The sequence below is a fragment of the Cyprinodon tularosa genome, unplaced genomic scaffold (genome assembly GCF_016077235.1).
Source record: "Cyprinodon tularosa strain WSP-4 unplaced genomic scaffold, ASM1607723v1 ctg161, whole genome shotgun sequence".
Lineage (NCBI taxonomy): Eukaryota > Metazoa > Chordata > Actinopteri > Cyprinodontiformes > Cyprinodontidae > Cyprinodon > Cyprinodon tularosa.
In genome coordinates this window covers 467,129-490,104 of record NW_024038449.1, presented here as the reverse complement: position 1 = coordinate 490,104, position 22,976 = coordinate 467,129, and the positions used below count along the sequence as shown (strand labels likewise).

The 22,976-nt window shown below is 37.2% G+C and overlaps 1 protein-coding gene across 1 annotated transcript in view; it reads right to left on the bottom strand.

Annotated features, from left to right (window-relative positions):
* Positions 1–22,976, bottom strand: part of atrnl1b (attractin-like 1b) — a 102,779-nt gene that overhangs the window by 38,859 nt on the left and 40,944 nt on the right. The window contains exons 19-25 of the mRNA XM_038280577.1: positions 22,557–22,694; positions 19,922–20,015; positions 10,990–11,042; positions 9,682–9,776; positions 9,355–9,433; positions 6,064–6,221; positions 842–903 (exon numbers count right to left, since the gene is read on the bottom strand). Of these exons, the coding sequence (XP_038136505.1) occupies positions 842–903; positions 6,064–6,221; positions 9,355–9,433; positions 9,682–9,776; positions 10,990–11,042; positions 19,922–20,015; positions 22,557–22,694 (679 nt within the window). The remainder of the gene's footprint in view (positions 1–841; positions 904–6,063; positions 6,222–9,354; positions 9,434–9,681; positions 9,777–10,989; positions 11,043–19,921; positions 20,016–22,556; positions 22,695–22,976) is intronic.

The window sequence follows — 22,976 nt, the reverse complement described above, 5'->3', positions numbered from 1 at the left end:
CTTTCCCATCATCTGCTTTGTTAAGTCTGGTGACTATCATCCTCCTCTTGGCAAAAGCCCATAGATTTTCTATGGGGTTGAAGTCAGGGGAATTTGCTGGCCAATTAAGAGCAGGAGCACCTTTAGGCTTGAGCCAGCTATGGCGACCTGTGGAAGTCTGGGCAGCAGCCCAGTCCAAATAGAAACAGCATCTCAATAGAGCTTGACAGTACAATAAAACCTAAAGTCCTCTAGAGTTTCCTGATAGATGCTTGAGTAACTGTAGACTATAGTCTTTTTTCATTTTGTATTATTATATGGACTTAATGGTTCTCTTTTTCATGCATTTAGAGTTTGTTCTGCTTATGATCAACCAAAAAAATGCACTGCAGGGGGAGATTAGTGTCTCTATGCTAGAACCTGACACCATAAATATGTCTTTCACTTCTTTTAAGTCAAAGTAATATTTTTCACTGTCCCTGTACAAATAAAATCTTCTTTAAAAATTTTTTTTACAAAACTCAAATTTCCCATGACGAAGATTTTTGGGTTTACCCTTTCTGTACATCGTAATCATCAAAACTACAAGAAATAAAGGCTTGCAATATATCACTTTAGGTGTAGTGATTCTATACCAGTTTCATCTTCTGAGATGACTGGAATACATGTACGCGGTATTCTCATTTTTCCATTGTACCTGTATTTAAGACGAAATAGTAAAGATTAGCTGAGAAAGTTCACTTTATTTATACATATATGGAGTAAAAAAGTGGTTATATTAAACTGTAATGGTGATGTGTTATCTTTCCTACCAACACCAAAAGCAAAAAGTGAAAAAGAGTAAACCAAACAGTGCTCTTACCTGAAAAAGGTCACAAAGAATTGGACGAGGTCCATAATACTGTTGTGTTGGGAGAAGGCAATCTATTGGAGAAAAAAGGAGACAGATTCAGTATTTCTGATTATGACCGAAATCTGTCGATATGAGGGAAGGTTATTGAAAAACATAGAAACCTCTCTCTCTCTGTATGCATACATTCATATATATACACTATATTGCCAAAAGTATTTGCTCACCCATCCAAATTATTGGAATCAGGTGTTCCAATCACTTCCATGGCCACAGGTGTATAAATTCAAGCACCTAGGCATGCAGACTGTTTTTACAAACATTTGTGAAAGAATGGGTCGCTCTCAGGAGCTCAGTGAATTCCAGCGTGGAACTGTGATAGGATGCCACCTGTGCAACAAATCCAGTCGTGAAATTTCCTCGCTCCTAAATATTCCACAGTCAACTGTCAGCTGTATTATAAGAAAATGGAAGTGTTTGGGAACGACAGCAACTCAGCCACGAAGTGGTAGGCCACGTAAACTGACGGAGCGGGGTCAGCGGATGCTGACGCGCATAGTGCGAAGAGGTCGCCAACTTTCTGCAGAGTCAATCACTACAGACCTCCAAACTTCATGTAGCTCAAGAACAGTGCGCAGAGAGCTTCATGGAATGGGTTTCCATGGGCGAGCAGCTGCATCCAAGCCATACATCACCAAGTGCAATGCAAAGCGTCGGATGCGGTGGTGTAAAGCACGCCGCCACTGGACTCTAGAGCAGTGGAGACGCGTTCTCTGGAGTGACGAATCGCGCTTCTCCATCTGGCAATCTGATGGACGGGTCTGGGTTTGGCGGTTGCCAGGAGAACGGTACTTGTCTGACTGCATTGTGCCAAGTGTAAAGTTTGGTGGAGGGGGGATTATGGTGTGGGGTTGTTTTTCAGGAGCTGGGCTTGGCCCCTTAGTTCCAGTGAAAGGAACTCTGAATGCTTCAGCATACCAAGACATTTTGGACAATTCCATGCTCCCAACTTTGTGGGAACAGTTTGGAGCTGGCCCCTTCCTCTTCCAACATGACTGTGCACCAGTGCACAAAGCAAGGTCCATAAAGACATGGATGACAGAGTCTGGTGTGGATGAACTTGACTGGCCTGCACAGAGTCCTGACCTCAACCCGATAGAACACCTTTGGGATGAATTAGAGCGGAGACTGAGAGCCAGGCCTTCTCGTCCAACATCAGTGTGCGACCTCACAAATGCGCTTCTGGAAGAATGGTCAAAAATTCCCATAAACACACTCCTAAACCTTGTGGACAGCCTTCCCAGAAGAGTTGAAGCTGTTCTAGCTGCAAAGGGTGGACCGACGTCATATTGAACCCTATGGATTAGGAACGGGATGTCACTTAAGCTCATATGTGAGTCAAGGCAGGTGAGCAAATACTTTTGGCAATATAGTGTATATATTTCAACCATTATATTTCCATTACAATAAACGTGCCTTTGGGCATCTTGAAAACTGTGCCTGAGTTGAAATGTGACATTGTGAGGAGGTTAATGTGACATGACGTTCACAGGTCAAGTCAGTGCTGAGAACCAAGTAGGCCCGCTAAAGGTCACTGATTCACTTGGAAGACTTGTTATTAAAACCCACGTCAAAGAAAAAAAAAAAAAAAAAGTAGGTTTGATGTAATAGTGTGGCTAAAGACAAGAACAAGGTAGAAGTTTCTGGCAGTATACATCAAAGTTCATTTGATCAGCAGGATGGATGTGAGGTGAAGGGAGGGCCTGACCTGACCTGCAGCCAACCAACTGCATTCAGCTCAGGCCAAGAAAGGCTATTGAAATTACATGCTTTTTGGACTTTTTCTTTGCTTTTTTTTTTCTTTTTTTAAACAAAACAAAAAATAATGTTATTATAATATTGTTTTGTAATAGAAATAAAAAGCTATAAATAAACACAGCTGACATAATCAGACAGGTTAAAAAGTCAAGAGTCACAGAGTGGGTCATGATTTTAGAATTTGCTGATGTGTGTCAAAGAAGCTCTACAAACAAGTGTGACAGGTCATATTTTTAACTGAAAAGACAGGAGCAAAGTACAGTTAGGTTCAAACATTTCTGGACACTGGCATTTATTTTGCCTTTGGGGTTATTGGATCCATTTACAAAAATGTTTTAATTATATCACACTTATATAAAGGATATGAGCAGAATTGTCAGTGTCTAAGTGTTAAGGAAGGAAGGAAGTGTGGAAGCAAGTGTGGAAGGAAGGAAGCAAGGACTTGTGGAAGCAAGTGTGGAAGGAAGGAAACAAGGATGCAAGCAAGTGTGGAAGGAAGGAAGCAAGCAAGTGTGGAAGGAAGGAAGCAAGCAAGTGTGGAAGCAAGGAAGGAAGGAAGCAAGTGTGCAAGGAAGCAAGGAAGGAAGCAAGCAAGGAAGGAATCAAGGATGCAAGCAAGTGTAAAAGCAAGTGTGGAAGGAAGTAAGGAAGGAAGCAATGATGCAAGCAAGTGTAAAAGCAAGTGTGGAAGAAAGCAAGGAAGGAAGCAAGGATGCAAGAAAGTGTGGAAGGAAGCAAGGAAGGAATCAAGGAAGGAAGGGCATTTACAAGCCTTTCTGTGCATAAAGCTAAGGCTAGAACCTTCTAGTCTTTGTTTCAATGAAAACAAGAGGCAGAAAGTTATTTTCTATTGTAAATATATACACAGATATTACAATGATAGGAATCAAATCCTATATGATATATTTGTCATTTTAAGAGTAATAGTTATAGCTCATTGATGATTTATGTATTGTTGCCTGGGAGGCAACACATGCAGTGAATAATGAGTCAGGAATATGGTTCATCTTCATTAAAGGAGAGATTACAGACAGCCCTGGCAGCTAAATCATATATGATAGGCCACATCATGGTGACAAGTCATTATCTACCACAGATGCTTTGAAGCCATTCTGTCCTGAAAGCATTTAGAACCACAAAAACAATGTCATCTGCAGCTGTATTGAGCCTCTGATTGGCAACGTGTAGTGCTGGGTAATGGAGCACCATTTCTGCTTTTAGACGTGGACCATTTGCGTCACATTTGTTGCTCTGAATGTCAAAGTGGACGGTACAGAATGGCTAAAAGGAAAAGTAGAGGTTTCCATGGGTTATTTAAACAGAAAACATTTACCAGCAAACATAATGGCATTGCTCATTTACATTGTCCATAATAAAAAAAAACAAAAAACGGCTAAATATTTTGAGTTTTTAGCATTAGTGGTGAGGGAGCAGGGTGATATTTAGGTTAAGAGTCTGTATTGTGCCAAACTCTTCTTCAACAACTCCATTACCCTCTTACACTTTGGTCACCTTTGACTTTTCTCTTCGTTATTAACAAGAAAATGAGAGCCGCTGATCTGAAATACGATGGTCACTGACACGGCTAACATGAAAAGTACAAATGATTGGCTGGCTTTTTAATAAGTGGGACACTTTTTGTTTCGTGCTTATAAAACTTGCCTTCCACATGATGTGAACTCAAAGCCACAAATGCAGGTTAATTTAATTTCGATTTGTTCATTTCTAACCACTGATTGTCCATTATAAAAACCTCTTTTTTTTTTCAGAGAACATGGCCCAAACCACAAAGGTCTAACATTTATTTCAGTGCAAAATATCTTTTTTATGCTCCATTTCTCAAATCTGACCTCCCTATTTTTATTTTTGATGGATGGATGGATGGATGGATGGATGGATGGATGGATGGATGGATGGATGGATGGATGGATGGATGGATGGATGGATGGATGGATGGATGGATGGATGGATGGATGGATGGATGGATGGATGGATGGATGGATGGATGGATGGATGGATGGATGGATGGATGGATGGATGGATGGATGGATGGATGGATGCTTTTAAAAGTGAAATATGGAATAAAGTTTGGATTTACAATCATGCCTCTACAGTATTTTTCCATTGCTTATTTAATGTGCTTCACCCTTTAAAACAAGCATCAATCCCAGCTTAGATTCAGCCTCACAGGCCCGACCAGGAAGGCTTACTCTGTAATAGAAGCCATTTGCTTTTATGGTGTGGGCTCAGTCCATAATAAGTAAGTGACTGTCGGCCAGGAAATTTAATAGAAAACTATTACCAGGCCACCTCTGCAGATGGACCATCCCCTAAGATGTTATTACCTCAAGGTGGTCCACTCATCCACCATGCGATGTGAAGCGACAGGATATAAAAATCAATATGTGGGAGTGGGCTAATTAACAAAACCGGTGCTGTGTGCTATTATTAGTAATCGCTACTCTTATCTTGAACTATCACGTTTCTGAGTAAAAGCCTCCCTACCTTGTTTAAACAAACAGTGATAGTAATAGTAGAAGGCTTTCTTGAAAGTTGGTTGATATTTTTAATGTTTTCACAGAACCCTTTGGATACGCTTAGAGGAATTTAATAATATCATGGGCAAACTTATTAAGTAATTGTTAATGCTTGTATTCATCTACCAATGTCATTTAGTTTTTAAATTATTTTGAAATATTAGAAAAATTAAAAAAGACAAATCTCGGGTTCTCCCTATATAACCTGCTTGTTTTAGGTCCTACAATACGTATTAGTTCAACAAATATGTTTTAATGTTTTATATATATATATACATTTCAATTTCAAAATGTTGTGATTATTTTGTATTATTGTAGGCTAATATGTTCCATTAATATAACAATAAAAAAAAATAATTTATCTGTGCATTCATCCATGAAACTTTGCTTTAGACTTTTAGGCTTGAGATGGTGATGATGATGCATTTCTCCTATTTCTATAATTTTTTTTCTCTTTACATTCTTAGCTTTTAAGCTCTAATGTTACTTCATAATTATAAAAAAAGCAATCCTGAATAACATTGGAAAATTTTCCACTTCCGTTAGGCTATACAATATAATTCCTAAATAAGATGTGATATTGGAGTTTAGGCACTGCTTGGGGTTTGCTAACTGGACAGAACCACCATTTAAGATTTGTCTAAATCGGGCCTATGACCGATTAGATGAATAGCAGTATTTTTCTTTTAGTTTGTCGACCACGCCTTAATGTCTTTTACAACCAAATGACACAAAGGAAAATAAAAAATTTTTTTTTTTTTTTCAGTGATTATTCTAGGAAGAATCTCACCCTTCCAGAGAAAGCCAAAACTATTTGATAGAGGAGGTAAACATCCCCATAAAATCATTCCAAATTCAGGCCTTAGCTGTTGTTCTTACCTGGATTTTGATGGGCCATGAGAAGTTACTGACATACACGTAGAATGTAATGTTCGGGTTGCTTCTGAAGGTGAACTTCTCACAGGAGAAACTGTCCCTGTAGTCCTTGATGTTTGTTTTGGACACAATGGGCACTTCCTCTCCAGAGATGGTCCCAGCTGTTAAAACAAAGTGTCCGTTTTTAGAACAAAGCCATTTAGCTTTTAATAAAAAGAAAAAAAGGAAACCTTACATATCGAGATGAAGGTGCTTTGACTGCAACGTGTGATTATAAATGCATTAACGAGTTTATTTGTCCATTTCGAACAACAGGAGAGCACTCATGTGCAATTATCATTATTTCTTAACTGCATTTAACTTCAATGCAGTTAGCAAAAAAAAAAAAAAAAAAAAAGAAGTATTGTAGGATTGTTAATGCTTATCAAATAAAGAGACATGGATGTGAGTGAAAGGCTCAGGTTGTACAGTGACAAACACCCCTTAACTCAGGACCCCCACTTCTTTATGAATATATAACACCCCAAATTTCCCATTTAATGTCCATAGATTGGAGGAAAGCACCAATTAGAGCCAGTATTCATGAATGCATCTGTTAACAGTTAAAAATGTGAGTAATTCTGCTTTTGTGGTGTTTTTTTTTTTTTAATAAAAAGTATTTTCAAGGAAAAATATTAAAAATAGCCTGTTCCTCATCAGCCTTTATTTTCCAAAATGATTTCTTTTCCTTCTTTATGTCAGTGCTTTCCCAGCATTGATATTCCAATCCACAACTCTGAAACAAAAGCAGCAGAAATGACAGCTTGAGTGTCGCTACGTGAGCATGTTTATCTTAATTGAAATCACCCCCACCTTCTCCCTCCCCCACCCCACCTAAAGGCGCCTCTTGCTCTTGTCAATTGTTAAGAGGCTTCTATTCCTTCAGAGACAAAAAAGAAAATCTGCGTTGTAGAAAAAGTAGGGGCCCCGATTCAAATATTCATGATGGAACACTGAAAATGCTAAAGTTGGTGAAGAGAAGGGTGCGAGGTGAGCCTGTTTTAGTTGCTGGAAAATGTCAGTGTGGTCGGAATGAACTGAGTGCACCAGGCGAAGAAAGGGAGAGCAAGAGATGAACAGTGGCATCGGACAACTGCAGTGTCCTTGGGTGTTTTTCCTCAGGGACCTACAGCATCAAGTTAATTGGGAGACTGTAAAAGCTAACAGAACATTTGTTCATGAACTCAGGACCAAACATAAACAGCCAGAAATCTGCTATAAAATGGAAACCCACATTGATCCACACAGTAAAAACACAGTCTTTACTCGTACTAGGGCTAATACTAAGTCTTCTTAAAAAGCCCTTTTCTGAAACTGAAAGTTTGGAACCATGTCTCTCTGAAATGAAATTGCACTTATATATCCAGAGTGATGGCGTGCCGTCTGGAAAGTCAACGTTCTGCGGGTGTCAACCAAAAAAACAAACTTTCTAACAGAGAGTTAGGTCTGTGGCCACTTGTTGAGAACACAGTGAAGCTTCTTGATGGCGGAGTATCGTAAAAGTGAACAGATGAAAAGGAAGAATGTCTTATTTTGTTCACATAGATGTTTCACTGTCAAAAACACTTTATGCTCAATGACAATTAACATTTTAACTTAGAGGAGGACTACATTTATGCCAAATATGACCAAAAGAGCTGGCAGTAAGTTAGCAGCCCAGACAATAAAGGTGACTGAGGCGTAAGCTATGAGCAATGAGTTCATTAAATAATCAAGTTGCATTATTTAGATTTTTACTTTTTACAAGTACTCAATACTGCAGCGCCTCAGACTGGAAGGAGGTGAGAAGAATTGTGAGAACAGCAGAGAAGATCTTTGCCTCCTTTAAAGACATTTCATCCCAGCGCTGCGTGTCCTGAGCCCGTAACGTCATCAGTGACCCCTCACCCCCCCAACATGGACAGTTTTCCCTGCGGCCCTCTGGTTAAAGGCTTTGAAACATCCTTTGCAGATCCAGCAGATTCCATAACAGTTTCTTCCCCACTAACATTAGACTGCTGAATGTTATGTAAAATGGGGTATTTTATTTTATTTTATTATATTTAATTATAAAAAAAATGAAATGTTAGAACTGTAGATATACAGTCATATGTTTATATTACTGTTTCTATGTATTTTTTTTTACTGTTTTCAAGGCTTTTCTTAATGAAATTACTTTTTGTTTACACTTGTGCATACAAAATGACAAAATAAAATCTATCTAGGTCTAAGTCTGCTCTATCACATTGCTTCATGGTGCTGGAGGTTCTCTGCTGGGTTGCTTTATTACTGATTATAAATCCAAACCTCTGTCTCCAAAGGTTTTCCTTTAAATTCACAATAAACTGCTTTTAGCTTCCCGCTCTATTTGCTCAGCATCTCAACCAAATGAAAGAAAACTGTTTCTTTAACAAAGACTATTAAAACCTTCCCTCCAACCTCAACATACCTATTTAGCCTTAGTCGGAGGCTAATTCTAGTAAGTTGGGAAAAACAAATATCTTCATGTAGGAAATCGTAGAGGAACTTACAAAGTTTCCTGTATTTAAATGTTCAGAGCTATTGTGCGAAATCTTATTTATAAAAAAATGCTATTATCAAGGATTAGCTGTTGGGAGACACATATAGCTGCCCATGGGCAGAGGGACGATCCTTGTGTTTTAGTTTTGCTGAATTATAGGCATGATAATTAAGGTTATGCTTCTAGTCTGCTTGGTGTCAAAACTCCTGCTCTCAGAAAATATTTCATGACTTCTTCCACGTCACATATTAATCCCTGCATATATATTGTGTCACAATCGTCTTAAGCAATGGATGAATAAGTTCATGCAACATCATAACCTGTAGGGTCTCTTTGGCTGTAAAATCAGCTTTTTTTCCTTATTTAATTGTTGCAAAAAGTTTGATTCATGAAGTGAAAAAAAACAACAGGCTGCTACATAACAGATAATAATTTAAAAGGAAAAGTTATAAAACTCAGTGTAAGCCCTGTAATAATATTTGAAAGATACAATTTAATTCAGTGTCATACATTTAAGCGAAATTAGCTGTAATGACCCATGACAAAACTAAAGACATATAAATAGTACTTTTATGTGTGACTGGAAAATAATTACCGCTTCTCCAGTCATTTTCCTGCAAACTGCCACACAAATTTTAATAGAAAACGAAGCAAAACATTGACAAATGTGTTATTGGGCTGATGATTAGGAAATAAGGCGCCTTTTTAATTTCCAGTTTGCATGAAAAAGCAAAATTATTTAAGAACAAAATTACCTGTTGAACCCACGGACCACGTGATGTTGAGGTTAAAGTTGTTAGATGCGTTGATGGACAGGTCCAAGTTCTTGTTTGCCTAAAAAAAAGAAAACCGAATCAAAGATATTATCAGGGAGACAAATAAACAAAATCACATCATGATAGGAAAAAAATCAAACAATAGTTCAAGAGGTACAATCAGTCATTGGTGCGTAAAACTCAGTTTTATATCAGAATAGTTCAACATCAACAACTTATAATGATGATCATCACAAAAGATAATTGATGATCAGCTTTATACATGAAAACAAGTCAAGGAAAGGCATTTATTATTAAACGAGTTACCTGTTCAGGCGAGGCCATGAAGTTAATGGCGGTGTAATGATTATCATCTTCCTGGATGAGACTGAATGTGAACTGATAGTCAATCAGGAGGTTATCTATGAAGAAGAAAAGAAGAAGAACAAGGGGAGGATTTCTGAACAACAGCTATAAGGAATTTTATTTGAAATAGTGTTAACATTTATGTTTGCCAAAGAAACATCTTCAATACAAGTAGAGTAATGTTTGGAAATTTGAACATTCTTCATATATATTCACTAGTGAGTCCATTTATCCAGACCTATTATGTACTTAAGTGAGATACTGAATAAGTTACTGTTCAGTGTGTTTCATGCATTTGTCTCTATTATCAAAACATCAGATGCAATTTTCAATCATTACTTTAGGTTCAAAAGCCTGAATTTGCTGGTATACAATTCTTGGCATAATTGTTGTGAAGCATGCAAGATCTAAAAGCAGAAAGGGTTTTTTCTGCTTTAGTGAACAAGGTGGGATTAAGAATATAGTCTTAAACTTGGAAGCCGACATTAAGCTCAAAATGATCAATAAGAGAGAGAAAGACAGAGAAGGGGGGGGAGAGAGAGAGCTCACGAACAAACCCTGAGACAAAGCTGAGCAGTGTCACCCTGAGCATGCTCTGCTAAACGTGTGCTCGCTGGCCTTTCTGACTGGAGGGAGTGTTGCGTTTACAAAGCAGCGTAAAAAAAAAAAAAGCACAAGGAGCTCCAGTGGTGTCCAGAGGTTAAAACAGGCTTCAGGGTTTTAGTTTCCAGTCTCCTCCTCATTGAGCCCGTTGTCAGGCTACGACATTTCAAAAGGGACAAAGCTTTGGTAAAGGCTCTGATGTTTGCAACATCAGTGCTCGAAGACATAACAAATCACAAAGTACTTCTGCGGTACTGTGAAGGACACCCCGTCATGCAAACACAGAAAGCGGTCTGAGCAGGTACTGATGCAGACATGTATTTCTTGCACTTTCATTGGTATTTCCTTTCCTTCCAAGTTACGCTTTCTTTTCATCTGATTTCTAAATGAATAGGTGTGCGATTGAGTGAGCAGACAAGTGGAGGATTTTGACTCCTCCGTCTCCTTGATTAGCTCAATCACTCACTCCCTGTGATGCACTTGACATTTTCACGACAAGTCATTCTGTCATCGAACATGGGCCCCTGGTGCCAAAGTGCTAAGATGCCATCTGCCCTGAGCGGAAGTGTGCTAGCAGAGAAGTGGGAAAAAGAGGAAAGCAAAGAGAGAATAGCCTGTGAAATGTCTACGTGTGTGCGGGTAGTAGTCCAGCGGAGAATCACTCACAGTAACAGGTTCCTCTGAGTGGATTACCAAGGTAACGGTTTTCTGAGTCACATCTGAAGGGAAGAGAACATGGAGAAGCAAATGAAGAGGAGCGCTAAAAGACAAAAACAACGCCTCTTATCAGGTGCAGAGTATGCCAAGTGCCAGCGCATTAGCTCCTTCTGTTGGCACCTCATCAAGCCTCTTAACTTCTGACAGGAGAAAGAATCTGACAGTTTATGGAAGTTAAACAGGCTTTTCTTAACTTTTACTAAACACAAAACAATGACATGAACGTTTATATGCACATGATTACAGATGACAGAACTTTGCACTGGAAATAAAAATATCTCTACATGAGTTGTGATTAGATAAATAAATATCAACAGCAATTTAAATCAAGATATAGACCTAAATAGATTAATTAATCATACATTTAGGGAAAAAAAAAAATCAAAATCAGAACAAATAAATATCCTGTTTAAAAAAGGGATTTGATCATTTCTTTGCCAAAAGTCTTAAATTGGACAAACAATTTGTGTTTTAGATATGTTGGGATTATTAAAATCATTTAACTCAGTGTCAAAATAATATCTGCTGATGAACAAAGAAATATAATTGTGCAGATTTCTGCAAAGATGATCTAAAAAAAAAAAGAGTAATAATTTAATAGATAACGTCTGTTTAACAGTAATTTCAGCAGGTAAATAAGATTTACTGCCAATGGAATCTGTATTTTTACCCTTAAAATTAAATAATTAGATATTAAAATAAGATATTTAAATAAGAAACTGCAGATGTTTTCCTTATTTTAAATGTAAGTTGTTTTATTCTATTAGCAAAGTGTCTCAATTTCAAAAAAATGCATTAATTTTAAGAAAAATGTACCTACTTTTGCTTGTTTTTTTTTCTTTATTTTTATTTTTTATGGAAGGTTTGTAAGTAGAGACATGTCCAGTCACATCAAACATTACAATCAGACCAGATAACAGACTATTTTATTAACGTTAGCTGCAACCGCAGCAGTGTGTCAAATTGTGGAATCAGCCAAAACAGGCAAACTTTATAAATGAAGAGCTGCCAAGTAAAAATAATTTGTTTATATCCACAGAGGGAACGTCAACTACTCTGAGAATATGTGTGCACATTAGAGTGTTTTATTAGCCTCATGGCTTTCCAAAGCCCTCTAATCAATCCGAGCATATGGTCATGTTCACTGGACTGCATTGCCCTTTATCTTATTTAAATGCATCTCTCACTCCCGGTTTGTTTATGTTCTGAAGTCTAAGCAGCTCACCATGAAACAGTTTTTCTAAAGTATTACCATATACTGTGGATTCTGGAACCGTACAAAGAAAGTGAAAGTTGTTCTAAATATTACCTCTGTCATCACATAAACCATTCCACACAGTTTTATCAACTTTTTTTTTGAACGACTAATTAAAGTTGTTAGAATGTGAAAAATCAGAGGCGGTGTTGTGGAGTCAGAGAGGCCGGTGACGGGCGGGAGGAAAGCCGGCTGAGAGACGAGAACGCCACTGAGGAGGAGGGGGTGGCTGTGAGGCGGTGTTGTATTGGAAATGGGCTGACTCTGATTCTTAAAATATTCTGCCACATTTGAAGAACGCAGGGAACACTTTGTGTCGTTTCTGAGTTTGTGAAGTTTCTAATTCTTTGAAACAAACAAAAAAAAAAAAACTTTAAAAGCAAAACCCACTTTTGGGTTTTAAAAAGATTTAAAGGGATGCTTGGCTTTAACTTTTAGACTTTTTATTTGGCTTTTAGTACAGTGCAACTGTACATTTTACTCAGTAGGCTCCATAGTTTAACTTAATATACAATATGTTGGTGAAAGTGCTGGAACTTTGCTCCAGGAAATCAAAGCCAGCAATGAGCCAGTGGTGGACGACTCCTTAAAATGGTCTCCTTAAAAATTTTTAGCTTAGAACTGATCGATTTTAGAGGAAAACTTTACAAGTCACTTTTATTAATGATCAGGGAATCATTAGTGTGCATATTAACAAATACCTTTGGTTTATATCAGTTGTCCTATTGAGCTAGAGTCAACATGCAAAATGTCGTATCAGAATCTCTTCTGCTTAAATAAATTGCCATTAATGTTGACCGAACCATGATCCTTTATTAATGCTGTGTTTTATCCAATCACTTTCCTTGGTGTTATGGTTTGATCATACAGCTCTGAAAGAGAGGAGTTCCCATCCAAAGGTAGTGATCGGTGAGCCCCAACAATCATATTACTTTACGACGGATAGCAATTTTAGTTTTAAGTGACTTTGATCTCCATCACAGGGAACTTTATTTTTCTAACTCTGGAAGAAGATTTATAGTCTCTTAGGCTGCGTTCACACAGCAGCCTGAAGTGACCCAAATCCGATTATTTTGCCCATATGTGACCTGGATCTGATCTTTTTATGGTTGTCTGAAAAACACAGATCTGATTTTTTCCGCCCAATCCTCTTTTTCCAATGCGACCCAGGCCACTTGTCTATGTGGTCCTGAATCCGATACGACTGTTCTTTTCAAATGCAACCTGTGTGTGAACGGCCAGGTCGCCTTCATCCAATCTGAACGCCAATAATACCCGACAAAGGTCACTATTCTGGGTCTTGCTACACAGAAGCGGCAAGAAAGACAACAACCATGGCGGACGATGATGCAGAGAGTAGCATTTCTTTTTAACCATCTTGAAAAGATTGAGGTTTTAAGGTTTGTAAAGATCACTAGATGCGCCTCAGCACTACCATCCTTTTTTACTTCCGTAAACATACGGTAGAGCACGGTGGCTTGTGACGTCACTTAAGCTGAATGAATGCAGTTCACACAGGAGATCACGTACAAGTCGCATGTATTTGGAAATGTGAATGCCAATGAAAAAAATCGGCTTTCACAAAAAAAAAAAAACGGAATTGAGCATCAAGGCATGTAGTGTGAATGTAGCCATAATTAACTCAGCTAACCGTCCGTTCGAACCGATGATCACTACTTTCTCTCCTGGTTTGTCATGTGACTCCGTCATGTGACTCATAATGCCTGCGCCATCTTAGTTATTTGTCGGGCCACTGTTATAACAAATCCCACAATGCTAAGCAAGGAAAGCTCTCCCCTCAAAGCATTCCGGGATATGGCTGCTTGTCAGGTGAACATGGGCAATCACTACTTTTTAAAGTGCATTGTGGGAAATTTTGAGTCCACTAATTTTTCATCAACTAGACAAGGGGTCAGCAACCCGCGTATCTTTAGTGCCCCCCTTGCGGCTCCCTGGAGCCTTTTCAAAAATGTATGAAAATTTTTTATTGTTTGCTTATTTTAATATGGTGTGCAGGAGGTCAAACAGACATTCATTATGTTTTCCAATGCTTTTTTTTGTATAATAAATACTTTTAAACAATATAAGTTTTAAACAATATAACTAAAATGTGCATCATAGCAATAGAGATCAGTGGTCAAAGCCTGTAACACATGTCTTAGCGCGGCGCGGTGTCAGGCAAAGAAAGCGGCGGGTGTGTCTTGGGCCATTGATCCCAAAATGCCAGCTGTTTGGATCCACAGCTTGAAGGGCTAAATATTTTCTGTTTAGATAGGACCTAAGTATTTCAACTTCCTGGAATTTGTAGAGGCATAAATTCCACACACCCATTTACTCATCAGTATAATTCAGCCTCTCCACTCATTCAGTATCTTAATTTAATCTACACCAGCATGCATCCATTCATGCATCCAAACTTCAGGCAATCCCCCTTCCCTGTATCTTAATTTGATCTACACTCCTCTCTAGGGATGGGGATCGTTAATATTTATTGATATCGATACCTTTATCGATACTCCTTATCGATCCGAGTCTTTATCGATACCACTATCGATACTTTTCTGTTATTTGGTGGAAAGACGATGCGACAATATGTTTTTAACAGAACTGGTATTGCTTTTATTGCTTAACAAGTGAGCATAACAAAAAAGTTTCTAGCCTTCAGTAAACATGGCTAATGTAATAGGCCACTTCTAAATGACATAAAACTAACTAGAATATATCAGCAGCACCAAATGAAAAATAAAATGTCATAATGTATATAAATTAAATGAATAATATGCTGTGTCAGAAAAAAAGGAAATAAAATATCAGCCCATAAATTAACAGGTATTTTTTTGCAGAAAAATTAACATGTCTGTCACTTTTCATCAGGTTTTTAGAGATTAGGAAAATATTTATCAAATAAATAATTTTATTTTAAATTAAATGTAATTTTTAATAAATGTTGGCATCAGTAGTTTAATTATATATTGTAAAATAATTACAGCAATATACAACTGTATTACTCATGTTTCTCGCCAAAAACTCAATTTCCCTTTTCTTTACGTTACACTTGAACGCATCATGATAACCTAATTGTCGTTTTACTGAGCCAACCTGAACACATCATCACGCAGCACGTCTGAAACTTTATTTACTTTTTAAGCTAACTAGCTTGTATGCTGCCGATTACAACACGGATTTCACAATTACCATTTTTAAGTGACCAGACAAGCTACAAAGTCTGTGTGCGCGCTAACCAGTGGTTCTCTGAGTGGATGATGAAGACGGGCCCGACTGTGGTGCGGCGGGGCAGCAGCAGGAGGAGGAGGAGTCTTTTCCGTTCAGCCATTCTCGAGTTGCGAGCAAAGTTAACTGCCAGACTTCACTTGTTTTACTTTTAATATCTGTTTGCTTACAATTTCATTCCAAAACATTGGTAGACATGCTGCAGTGATTGGATTGATTAGATTTAAATGCTGTGACGCGACTCGAGGGACACACAATTATGTTACAGGACCTCCGGGAAAAAAAAAAAAAAGACCAGACTCGATAGTGGTATCGATAAGCCCAAACGTTATTGATTTTCGGGTTTTGAAAAAACTGGAACCGGGTCCTTGATAGAACCGGGTTTCGATCCCCATCCCTACTCCTCTCCAACCTTTGTGGCTGTGCGCTATATAAGCACAGGCTGCTTTAGTTACAGCAAAGTTTGTTACTACTAGTGCCTCCTGCATAAAACATTTTTTATAATTTAAGTTCCCTTAAAAATGAACAAAAAGGAAGAAGTAGTTTCCCACTGACTGATCACAGCAATGTACCATGGTCAAAATTAGCCCAAAACAATTATTATTCTGCATTAATGCACTCTTTGCTTCATCAGTAAAGCTATTATTTCAAAAACCTAATGGCATCTGCGGTTTGAGTGTAAGCACAGGTGGATGTTTACATGTGTGTTATTTGTGTATTTTGTAGCCTTGTGCTGCGGTCTGCTAATCACTGCTCTGCACTGCATTTTCTGGAAGAAGAAATCAATGTGGCACTTTGTCGATTGTGCAAAGTGCAACAAATTCAGCATAACGGTTAACAGAAAGCAATGGGAATCCATCGCTTTCTGGAATCACTCTCCTGAAGTCCCTCTTATATACCTTTAATCATTTTAATTGCTATCTTAGCAACAATAACATTATAAAAAACATAATTTACAAAGTAGAAATAATATATGGATGCTGCTTTTTGTTCTATCATAGCACAGTAGGACATTTAAAGTGAAGCTGAATCAAGCCCATGGGTAGAAAACATAACATTTTTAACAATATTAGAATCAGGACTTAATGTATTTGGTTTCCGTAGCAACAAGCCAGTATGAAAAGACACGACAAAATCCAAAGTTTTTCAATTTTGAACCAAAAAACCTCAAACTAAATTACTGAAATGAGCCAAGCTATTTATATAGAAGAGATAAGTATCAATTAGTTCAACTTACATTTATAATCTATACATCATTGTATTGCATTCATACATCGATTCTTTTCTTAAGTTAAGAAAGTTGGACACAAAGAGCTGCAGCTTTCTGAGTCTTCTATGTTCTGAGCAGCCAGAGAGTTTTCGGCTGATGAAAAAAGAAAAACTTCACACCAGCCAATAACTAAACCATGAATCATGTTTGCAAATAAAGTAACAGTTTCAGAAATTGTGAGCTGTATTTTAAAGAAGCGGAAGTCATTGAATGATGCTCCAGTTCTCACTTTTTAGGCACTGATAATGTCTAAAAGAGCAAAGTAGCAAAATTGCTCTATATGCCATTTTAAAAAATTGAGAATACCTACAAAAATCAAACAAAAAAGAACCAAAAACTAAGCTCTGATCAATTTCTGCTCAGAATATATCTAGAAACTGAGGTTAGAGCCGGCAAGATACTGTAAAATTTTAAAGTATAAGTGATTAATTTAAAATTTTTAAAGCCTTTTAGCTACGTCCAGAAGAGCTTTCACAGATAATGATGGGTCTTACACTTTAAATAAAATTAAAAACCATTATTTTTATCATTTGTAATAATAAAGATATATAATGAATAAATCCACTGTACTTCAAAAAGTCTCTAAGCACTGTTTAAAAAAAATGGTTCGGGTTCTGTAAGACCAGAGTTGGCATATTAGATTTTGAACTATAAGTTGAAAATCAAGGACAACTTCAGTGGTGGAATGCAGCAGCCATAAAGACACTTTAAAAGTGTTGATGGTTTGTTTCTCCGCCATCACTGTGTATTTCTCCAAGGAGACAGCCAAAGTGCTGCCATACAAACAGCTTAAAAGCAGCAGGAGCTACAGGTTTAGGAAATAACTGGATAGAACATCCTGACACAGACTACAAAGTATTTCTTTCCAGACTTCCTCTAAAAAGGAAACACTGTCAGCCTTTAACAAAGCCACATCTCATTACAATGTTAAATGCTATTAAAAAAGGAGAGAGTTAATTATGTTACCTATGGGGCAAAATTTTATAACTTTGAAATCCAAAGGTGTGCATCATCTGAACAAAATGACTTAGGAGGGGAAAAAAACGGTTAGGTTTTATGTTTAAAAAGCATAAATGCTTGTTCAGCTTTGCCTGTGACCCCACCATTACTCTACTGCATTATCCTGCTTCCAGCTGTAAAAAAAAAATAAAAAATAAATAAAAGTGCCAGTTTAAAGTAAATGGTCCTCCCACGCGGCTGGAATCCACCGTCTCAGCATAAATCACAGTGGATGTAGACTTTCTGGGCGATAATGCAACTGATCCCTAGTCGTTTTTATCCCCATCAAATCAACAGCATCTCCACATCTGAGACTCCATGTGAGAGGAAACAGAGCTGGCTCGCAGAGATTTGACATCAACGCTTACAACAGCGTCACGAAAGCCATGCATCATCCGTCCTGAATTAATCATATACACATCAATCTCAACGTGTAATTGAAAGAGGGGAGCTGTCGGACTCAAAGTTAGATTTTTGATTGAATTTGATCTATATAGAGCTGTTTACTTACATGATGGGCATATAGTTGTTTCAGATTTGAAAACAAAAATGCAGCAACAATTCCTACTATAATTTAGTATATGTGATTGATTGTTTTTGTTATAGATCAATTTCATTATCATCAACAGAAGTAGTAGCTGTGGTAAAGAAATTATCAATTTTCCACCTTATTGTTCTGTATTTATCTCCACCAGGGGCTGCATTTCCTTCATTTTTTTCCCAGCTTTAATGTCATTACACTGTCAAAAGTACTGTGTAAAGTTCTTTATATAGAAGAAATTCACATCAGACTGCCACAAGAGTGAAAGTCTGTCTCTACAGCAATCCCTCACATTAAAATGTATGCAGCGACAGTGGAGAGGAAAAGCTTGAGGGCTCGAAATCAGAACCTCCAAGCTCTATGCCCTAACCACTAGGCCGCCACTCCTGCCCTTTTGTGATCTGATCACACTGGAAGGGGGATGGGGTTATTTAAGGTCAAGTGTCATTCTGCTCAGGTGTTGCTAAATAAGAAGAGGCAAACTTTTTTTTTTTTTTTACTGTGCTTAGTTAGAAGTTATGTTGGTTTATTTTGTTGGAAAGATAATGGATATAGGAAAATAAATGGCTTTAAGCATAACTCTTAAGAAGACCTGCATATTCTTGATTGAGTACATGAAAGGCCAAAGCTTACCAGGAGAGTAATCTAAAATATAAGATTTTAGCCACTACAATGTTGTTATTATTATTATTATACCTTTTTTATTGCATTTTTGTTTTTGTTTATCTAGCAAACAGACTTATTGTTAAATAATTTAAATCTTGCTTCTAAAAACTGTATCCAAGCATCAAATGAAATCCAAAGAATTATGTTTTCTAGAAATGTACTCATCTGAACCTAAGGGCTGACTTTCCGTCCGTTTATTACCATGACCCGTGATTATAAAGTTTCAGTCTAGTCTAATGTTTACTTTAAAAACTACAGCAGAAGAAAAGGGTCTCAAATGTGCTTTTCTTGCATTCCTGCAGTGAGGAGTCATTAACTATGTATAGCAGGAGAGTTGATGTCCCACAGGGTGTGAGGAAGCAGTCGCTGTGAAACAAGGTTTTGATAGGATCTTAAGAGTAGAGCATATTTTATTAGCAATTAGCACAGTTGGCAAAGAAATATCAGCCTTCTAAAATCCAGCATTTTCAACAAAAACAAATAGTTTGACGCTTTAAAGGATAAAAGAAAGCAAAAGTTCAACCTTTATGTCATCTGCTCTCCCACACAGCCTGGATCAGGGATTTCATATTTAAATATACAAGTGGTCACCATGGATCAATAATTACTTCAGATTAAAACAACTATTTCTATGAAAAAGCACATGTGAAATCAAATGTGGATTACAACCATGAATGGCATTCATTTCGTAAAAAACAATGTCAACAAATCTTATGCCTCTTTCTTCTTCTCTAAATCAGCCACAACTTTCTTTGTTCTTTATTCATCTTTAACTGACATTAAGATGATGTTTAGACGGGGAAAAAAAGTGACTTTTTTTATGCCTAAACCAGGATATAGGATGTGAAAAACTGCAGCCATAAACCAGAGGATAAGAGTGTTTGTTTTCATTGTTTTAGCTGTAGGCTGTTGTACTCACAGCTGGCACTGGTCTCCTTTGATTCCCTTGGTGGTGCAAAAGCATTTCCCCGTCAACACCTGGCATACATTTGCATGACCGTTGCACTTACAAGCTGAAACAGGCGACAAGAACAGATAGATCAAACATTGAGACAAAAAGAGCAAATTAAAAATAACAGAGGAATTTACTGATAAATGTAAAAAGTGGTTTACTATGAAGATTTGAGTTGAGGAACACAAAAGAGACAATTCTGTGCTGTAGAAATTGTTCTTCCAATTTAAAGTACTTGGTGAGCAGTTTCCTGCTGTTGAGGCTAAGCTACGCCTCAGATTTCTTCTGTTTCAGAAAACACACGGGAAAGATTGATATTGATCTGGGGACTACGGTAAACAATTGGATTTCCCAAAAGAAAGGCTGAACTTCAAAGATCTGATAGACACACACACCAAACCCCCGGGTGTTTGAGAGTCTGTGTCGAAAATGCCGCAATAGGTGGGTGGACAGGGTTCTGAAATGATTCGACCACGGCAGGCTTTTAGGTTTGCATTTGATGGAAAATAAGAGACCCCTTCATTTTAGTTCACCAACTTTGAAAAAAAAAAACAAAGAAGACAAATTACTGAGGGGTCAGTAGACCTTCCACCCCCAAATTCTACCATAGTGCATATTAATATCTTAATTTACTAGAGTGCTTTAAAAAAAAAAAAAAGTGTCTAATCTCTTTCTTTCAGGTTTTTCATTAGCTACGTTTCACAACTTCATCTTTTTATCTTTATCTTTCATCTTTTTTATTTAATTTCCCTTTGAGATTAATAAAGTATTCTGAATTGAATTTAATTTAATTTTCACCAAGAAATCTAGAGTAAATGAAACTCAGCTAGTTGCAAAAGTATGAGTTTTTCACTGAGGGACTTAAAAGCATAAATAAGGTTTATTAAAGTGTAAATAAAGCAAATTGTGCTTGTGTAGTTTCTGCTATGAAGACTTTAGAAGCTGTATGAGAATCAAGAAAATCACCTGGAAATAATAAGCTCTAAGCTAATACATTTAGGAAAAACAAGCTCTTACTATTTCCACCCTATGTGTAAAACTCAGTTTGACCCTTAAGCTATTATGGCTACAAAGGGTGGAGTAACTGAAGAAGATGACAATGATTTTTCTCAGAACTTCTACTTAAACCTAATGAGTTTATATCATTTTAATCTGAAGACTTTCTATTCACACCTCATAAAATGTGTATATTCTGTAATCTGCTTGCATCTAAAGTTATAAGATTTTCCAGTAGTGCTGAGATGGTTGCAGTCAAAACTTATTGTAATATTATATATATATATAAGTTTACCCAAACAGCTTTTCCAATTTTTCATTGCTAAGCGATTAGAACTTCTGCTTACTTACTGCAATTTTAACCGTTTAGCATGAATTGTACGGAAATCAATGACTTGACAGTCTTCATAGACAGATAAGGCTTTTCTTTTAATGAATTTACATTTTTTTTTTTACTAATTTGAATGTTTATTATCGTAATTAAGATCAAACTGAACTAGGTGATGCATCCTCAATTTCATTCAAACTGACAGGTTTCAATGACAGAAATTAAATCTCCACCCATAGAAACAAATGGAAGGATTATTTAAGGTGCTATGCTGTTTACTGTCACTGTACAGCTTTAAAACTGCATCAGCATTAAAGTATGTAAGGAAAGGAAATCCACCCAGCTTTATGTTTTTGAATGTAAGGATGAGTGACTCATCGTCCGACACCTCATACAAATACATGTGTCTAATTTCTGAGGAATGCAATTGATGTTTCATGGCAAAAGACATGAAGAGAAATCAAGTCTCATCTTTCAGGCAAAATGAAATACACCAAAGTTCAGGTGTTTCAGTGGACATCAGACACTGATGCTTTAATCCCTATTCTTACTTTACACTCTGCTGTCATTGCAGACGTTCTACTTTTTTAAATTCAGCAGGGACTACAGTAAAAACATTGCCCACTGAAAACAGGAATTAAGTCTAAAGTATAGTCTGCACCAGCTCAACAACGATGTTCTCTGTTTGGCAGAGACACAGGAAATGAAACCAGTTCTGTAAACCACTTAATAAAGAAGTCTTACAACTGGTCAAACAACTGAAAGAAAGGAGCTTTTGTTGGAAATTGTTTCACCATTTTCAAAACAACTTGTATCAGGTTCCTCTAAAAAATATCATGTATCCCTCTCTGGGTGTAGTAAAAAAGCTCTGCATAAAAGGCATTTGTGTTTGAAAGCTCTCTAAATTCATCTAAAGTTAACTTCAATGGATAATCTTTTATATTAACATAGCTGAGAAAAATCTTTGTTTGCATCATTTCACAATTTTCCAAACTGAAATTTCTTGATTGATTAAAGAGATTTTGCATTATTTGGGACTTTTTTTGCACAATAAATTCTCCATATTTGGTTGGATCTTTTGAACGTTACACAAAACTTAGCTTAACCAAACCCAAGCTAGATATTCCGAGTCTATAAAATAATCTAGGTTACATCTTTATTTTGGCAATCAAACCAAACCAAATGCTGGAGTGTCATCTACTGATCGAATCAGAGGGGGAGATTACAACTGGAGGAAGTCTTCATTATGTTAAAGGAATAAAAAGGGGCGTCACTCACCTTGACATTTGCCTCCATTGGTCGGGTCTCCGTGGTAACCCGGCATGCAGGTCTCACAGTTAGGACCAGTGGTGAGGTTGCGACACTGCTCGCACACACTGCCGTTCACACACGTGCTGTGGCCGTTACACTGGCATGCTGGAAAGCAATATCAAGACAAGAGGATAAAAAGACCTGAAAGAAGAAGGATGATCTAAAAATGCATGTCAATAAACCCGAGTGTCATGGAGTCGATGCGGGATTTAGGAATTTTACTACAGCTACGGTTGAAACCCATTAATGCTGCCAGCAGCCATGTTATAGGAATGACTTTTGAAAAATCATTGCTTCTTTTTGGAATTGCATTTATTGGAACAACTTTAAATTAGCCTTTGGATATACTAAAACCAGAAAGAAAATGTGGTAATTTCCATACATTTA